At 47.9% G+C, this 6,000-nt stretch overlaps 1 protein-coding gene across 3 annotated transcripts in view; it reads right to left on the bottom strand.

The window, feature by feature from the left end:
* Positions 1–2,510: 2,510 nt before the first annotated feature.
* Positions 2,511–6,000, bottom strand: part of FGFR2 (fibroblast growth factor receptor 2) — a 62,762-nt gene continuing 59,272 nt past the window's right edge. For all 3 annotated transcript variants that reach the window (XM_078855375.1, XM_078855372.1, XM_078855374.1), the window contains 3 exons: positions 4,324–4,461; positions 3,707–3,812; positions 2,511–2,875 (listed from right to left, as the gene is read on the bottom strand). In XM_078855375.1, coding sequence (XP_078711501.1) covers positions 2,645–2,875; positions 3,707–3,812; positions 4,324–4,461 — 475 coding nt within the window. In that variant the 3' untranslated portion in view covers positions 2,511–2,644. The remainder of the gene's footprint in view (positions 2,876–3,706; positions 3,813–4,323; positions 4,462–6,000) is intronic.

The following is a 6,000-nucleotide window of genomic DNA, read 5'->3' as shown; positions in this document are numbered from 1 at the left end:
CAGATTGCGTTAGACGGGTGGGATTCCAACACCGAGTGGGTGCGAATCTCATTTCAGAGAATGTAATATCCGCCAAGCCGATGCAATCGTCACCCACCGCTACGTGCAGAAAAGTTAATTTAAGCAAAGTTCGCATCCTTAAGATGCTGCTTTTCTAATGCTTCGTCGTCCAGTCGGTGATGCCGATGTGGTGAATGTGGCAGGGAGCTCTGATCGCAAGCACATTTGTTGCGAAACAATATTCAGTGTGTCCTTCAACAACAGCAACAAAAAACAGACGCGCGCACAATTGTTATTTATAACATTTTATTAAAAACTATCAATAAATTAGATGTCAGGCCAGTGGCGGCTTGTGCTCAAATGTTTTGGGGGTGTTCATCATTTGACACAGGGTTAGAGGGAATGTCTGGGGGCCTGGAAGCATGCCATCATGCCTTCCTCTCATCCCCAATCCTCATTAATCTTAATCATAACCACCATCATCACGACTATCGTTATCAACAATAATTTTCCATCATCACTCATGATGTGCCAATCATCACTCATCATTAACCACCGTTGACCACTACTGTCGCTGTCATTACGTGTCTTTAGGGGAGACGGTGCAAACATGAGCTATGAGTGGGGCTGGAACGGTTATGGGTGGGGCTAGAACGGTTATGGGTGGGGCTAGAACGATTGTGGGTGGGGCTAGAACGATTGTGGGTGGGGCTACAGCGGTTATGGGTGGGGCTAGAACGGTTTTGGGCGAGGCCTCCACCCAAGGCTGCCAATCTATTGGCTGCCGTGCACCGGTTGTCGTGGGGCAAGGGGGGGGCACCAGTGCCTCCCAGGTTTGCTTACTTGGGACATCAATCGACACATCGAGTGAGATATTGGGAAGCCGCTGGGAGCTTTAAAATCTCGATTTAAAACTCACTTCGTTAGAACCGCTTTTTGTGTTTTCGTTTTGTTGTCCTTCCCTCGCACCTGGCCGACTGGCACGGTTGGCTACGTGCGGTGCGAAAGAAGTTCAACATACGTACATACTGATCATATATGACCCTCCCTGCGAAAAGATGATGAGTCGTGGGAGCAGAGGGCGCGACTGGAGATTTGTCTGAACACTGCAATCCCTATTGAGGAGCCGCCACTGTCTTAGGCACAATCTTATGACATTTAACTTGCTTTTGTTTTTACGACGCATGCGAAATGCTTGGAATGTACATACACAATAAGTATAAACATTAGTAAAAGAAAACAATACTGTTAGTGTCGATTCTTAATATTTTTTTTCAACGTTTATATAAAACCGTACAGCAAAGTGTAGCTTTCTCAGGTTTTGTCTATAAACAATGGCATATATTAAACTTTGTTTTCCTTCTTCAGAAAGTCCCCTGATGTTTTTCTTTTTTTTAATGAATAAAGGAGAGAATAAGTGTTACTGGCTAAACAACCGTTTTTCTATCGTTCATCTTTCTAAGCTGCCAGACCAGTCTGATGCATTACAGCACTGCGTACATTCTTATCTGTTGTTGTACTCCTGAAAACAAAAACAAAAAACAGAAATGGCTTTCAGGCCCTCTGTATTAAAATAATCTATATATATTTTTTATTAATATACATGCTAAAATGCACCTGTAATTACTGTTTAGTACAAAATTACTATTATTACAGTATTATCAATATTATTATTAATATTATAAAATATACATATAACTATTTATACATTTACATGAAAGGCGATTCCTATTTGTACCATGTAGACCGCATTAAAAAAAAAATCCGCTATCCCCAGCTTCAAAATGTGCTGTACCAACAGTTTTCAGTAGGTCACACACAAACATCTTTTTCGGACGGGAGAAAAATTTCCCGATGTGTGAGGAAAGACGGTCCCAAAGCAGGTGCCATTGTATACACGGTCCATCATCATTTCCTCCAAGGTCTCACGGGTATCGTTCTCTTGTCCTAGTGGGCACGGGCAGCCCACGCTCAAGTGTGAAGAGGTGACTTTTGACGCCCATCTGCAATGTCTTCATTCAAGTCCAAGACGCGACCGTTTCGAGCAGTAGGAGGCATCTTCAAATGGCGCCAATGTCTTCACAACATAACTTAAAAAGAAGTGGCACTCCCACAGTCCTCGTCCATGATTGCTTACCAAACAAACAATACACCAGCATATATCACCATCTGCAGTAGCAGCAAAATAATTCATAGGCTTAAAGAAAGGTACGTATTACGTATTAACGTTTAAGCTTCAAGGTAGCATTACTCAATTATACGAAAGTATGTTGGAAAGTTGTCAAACGCGCACAATTTAGAAGATCTAAATCCAAATTTACACGAGACGTAAGAAGCGTGGTTTAAGTCTATAAAATCCAGATGAAACGTTCAACCGAGGGTAAATCACCATCATCGGTTAGAAAGTACAGTTAAGCTTACAGCTGCTGGACACAATTCATCAGGACCGGATCAGAGTGGGTGAGACACAGGGCCTACACGGAGGCAACGTGGCACACGGTCCACAGGGCCCTCGTGAATCTACCAGCCCCAGTGGGGGCGTTTTGGGCCCATGTTGGTGCACGTGGGCACTCAGGGCAAACGAGGTCGCACGACCAAACCGGACCCAGGCAGCACCGCCAGCGCACCTCCCCGCCTGGCGGAGTTACGTCCGCTGGGGCGGCTGACGCGGCGGGTTTGGCTCGGCGAGCGGCAGCTCCTGAGTGAAGCCCTCCTCGGGCTGCGCCGGTTTCGGGGGCGGAAGCGAAGGGCCGATGAGCACGGGCGGAACGGACTCGTGGCCGAACACCGAGTCGTCCCCGGAGGAGCACGTGCTGTTGGAGTCCGCGAAGCTGGGGGAGTACTGCTCCAGTGGGGCGCACAGGTCCAGGTACTCCTGTCACGAGGTGGCAGCGGAGACAACGCGATGTTTTAGCGGCGTCCACCTGGGACACGTCTCTCGCGCCCATTGTTTGCCTGAACCCCAACTAACTCCTGGGATCCTCGTCCATGTATTTGTCACAATCGTGGCCTGACAATCACAACTCTCTGTTCTGCAGCCTCGCCAAATGCCTCATCTCCAAGCTGCGGATGATCGCGAAATGGCCGCTGCCTGACATCTCACCCGCCGCCCGTAAACGGGACCACGTCACTCCGATACTCCGATCGCTGCACCGGCACCTGATCCAACCAGTTTTAAGATCGCGGTGACCATCCACAAGGTTCTCCATGGAATCGCGCCTGTCAACCTGTCCACCTTACGTGTCAACGCTCCACTACCCAGCACGCACTTTCCAATCCAGCAAAACCAATACTTTTTATCAAAGCCCCCAGTCAACCATCGCGCATTGAGGTGCCCCTCGTTCTCCTCTGTTGCCCGTGGCCCCTGTTCAAGTGCAGACGCGACGCTTTCTTTCTTTTTTCTCTGCCTATGACTGACTGCCTCTAAAAAATAAAAGGGCCCACTGTTTCTGGACAGCACCTTGAGATGCGGTGAAATTTAGACACTGTCATCATCAGCCATGATCAATCCCCCGGTTGGAGTAAGGTAAGTGGATCGTGGTTGATAATGGTAGCTTCTACATTTCAATTGTGCTGTGGCTTACAAGGCACTGGAGCCTTGGCCTATCTCTTAATCCTTATTCAATGCTAACCACGGGCAGTGCTGTCACTGCAACAGCATTGTGTGACTGCATCCCACCGCACAGGATTGCATAATCCCAAGTACCTCCTGCGAGCTGAGTGTGAGGATCCTGTCCATGCTCGCCACCAGCTGCTTGAAGGTGGGCCTCTGCGATGGGGAGGCTGCCCAGCACATCTGCATGATCATATACCTGCAGCAGACACGCACGCACGCTGAAGCTTGTTTCATGGTGTACAATCGAGCTCCCTGTAGATGAACGGGCAAATATTCCCCCTGCACTGAGATTATAATCAGTTGTCACGGAGATTTCAACCAGACCCGAGGATTTGGTCACATGTTGCATGTTGTATTATTGCATTTTGTTGCATACAAAGACAAAGACCCCCCGTATAGCCTTAACAGACTGTAGGGGCAAGTGCTGTTAGCGAGCACCTATGGAGGCCGCAACTGTGGGGATGGGTGGCCAGCACCACGCCCGACCGCCTTTGTCTCCCCAGTGGCGATGTTTACACACCGCACCCGGTACTCATTTGAGGCTGAGTCGACCTAGGGGAGGCCCATGACCGGTTCAGATAACCGTCACTGGTGTTGGCCGTGAGCGGGAATCGAACTCGGGTTGCCGGGTTCATAGCGCAGCGCGCTAACTGCTACACTACCGCGCACTCCCACTCATTCGTCCGCCTGTGCAAGCGTCAACGTACAGCTCGTTGGGGCAGTTGCTGGGTTTGTCCATGCGGTGTCCTTCCTTGAGGAGCTTGAAGAGCTCTTCCACTGGGATGCCGGGGTACGGGGAGCCACCCAGAGTGAAGATCTCCCACAGAAGAACTCCAAACGACCATCTGCAAGCACCCACGTGAGAGCACCATCGATGTGCCACCCCCGCAACATGGCCAAACAGCCGCTCGTCCTGGGCCCTATCTCAACATCGACCTTGGCCAGGGTCAACGTCCATTCTAAACTCCACCATCAGTTGTGATCAGCTTGGTGTATATTTGAGGTGCCATCAAAATTTGCATGTTTATCACATTGCTGGTAAATTGTGTAGGTTCATTACTGTTCATTCTTATGCTCATGGTACGCACATCCAATTGTGTGTATAGGAATCTATTATTTTATATTGTCTTCCATATAATTGGTTCACTTGGCTTTACCTCTCTTGCCACTAGAGGCAGAAAACAACCCTTAGATTCTTGAATCAAATCATGACCTAAATTTGTGATAATTTATCAAATCGCAAAGGAGAGTTAATTGTTATAGACTTAGTACCATGCAGTCTAACATGAAGAATATCATATCAAGGTGCGTTGTTCACCCGTGGGCACCAGTTTTATATAAAACCATTCCAATCCTCGCATGATGAGCTAGAAAACATACAATTGAGTCCTGCAGTTTCAGCAGAGTGGGATTTGAGTGGCGATTAAATTACAATCTATCTTTATAAAAAAAAAAATCCAGAGCATTGTCATGCAATCCCTCTCCAAGGATACAGCTGCTGCTGTTGCAGGAGAATTCGAACCAGATCCTCCCTACACGCAGAGCTCACTCTCACATTTTCCCCCAAAGCCTACACTGCTCTGGCCCTCCGTTCCTGCACCACCGTCCTTTCCCCCAACAAACAGTCATCCACCCCCCGCATTCCATTGATTCTTTTTTTTTTCATGCGCTGGAAAGCATTTTGTTGCATTAAATTATTCGGTCAAATAATAAAATGAATAACGTTAGAGAAAGATCAGTTGCCGGCCGACTGGTTTTCTGCGGTGTTTTATACGATGGCCATGAATGAGATTAGTCGGCTAAGAAGTTGAGATCAGTCTACTCTTACTAAGTTAACCGGAGTGAATTTGATCCCTGAAGTAAAAATACATTATTTTATCTCTGACCTGTCCTTGACCCTGACAAAGTTCCCGCTATGGCTGCGGCTAATCATCACGTGCGACCTCCTGGTTCACCAGTGACCCGAAAATTATTCAGTGAAAACTTGGCCCTAACAAAAAGCTGTTTTATCATACAGACCAAAGAGTGGCACACTGAGTGTTGAACCCGGTCCAGAGTTTTTATTGTATACTTTTGAAAATGTGCACTCCCAAAAGGCCATGCGGCCTATGCGATGTGTAAAATTACACGTGGAAAGACAAATATGGGGGAGTAGGCATCGTGTCTGCTTCTTTATTTTGTTTCAAAATATTGTAAAAGTAATTGGTTAATTGCTTAATACAAAAAGGCTGGTTCTCGGTCTCCTTTAGCCGAGATGCATCGTCGGTGCAGGTGGCCTCCGTCAGGTCTGTAATTGTGGCTGTGAGTGCGCATCGACTGGCTCTGCGTTGGCGGGCCGCGTGAGCGTGCGTGTCAGGGGGGGCGGCCAGCCAGCCGGCCGGCTG

The sequence above is a fragment of the Lampetra fluviatilis genome, chromosome 4 (genome assembly GCF_964198595.1).
Source record: "Lampetra fluviatilis chromosome 4, kcLamFluv1.1, whole genome shotgun sequence".
NCBI classification, from domain to species: domain Eukaryota; kingdom Metazoa; phylum Chordata; class Hyperoartia; order Petromyzontiformes; family Petromyzontidae; genus Lampetra; species Lampetra fluviatilis.
Note: the sequence above shows the minus strand (reverse complement) of the source record. Positions and strands in the feature narration are given on the sequence as shown.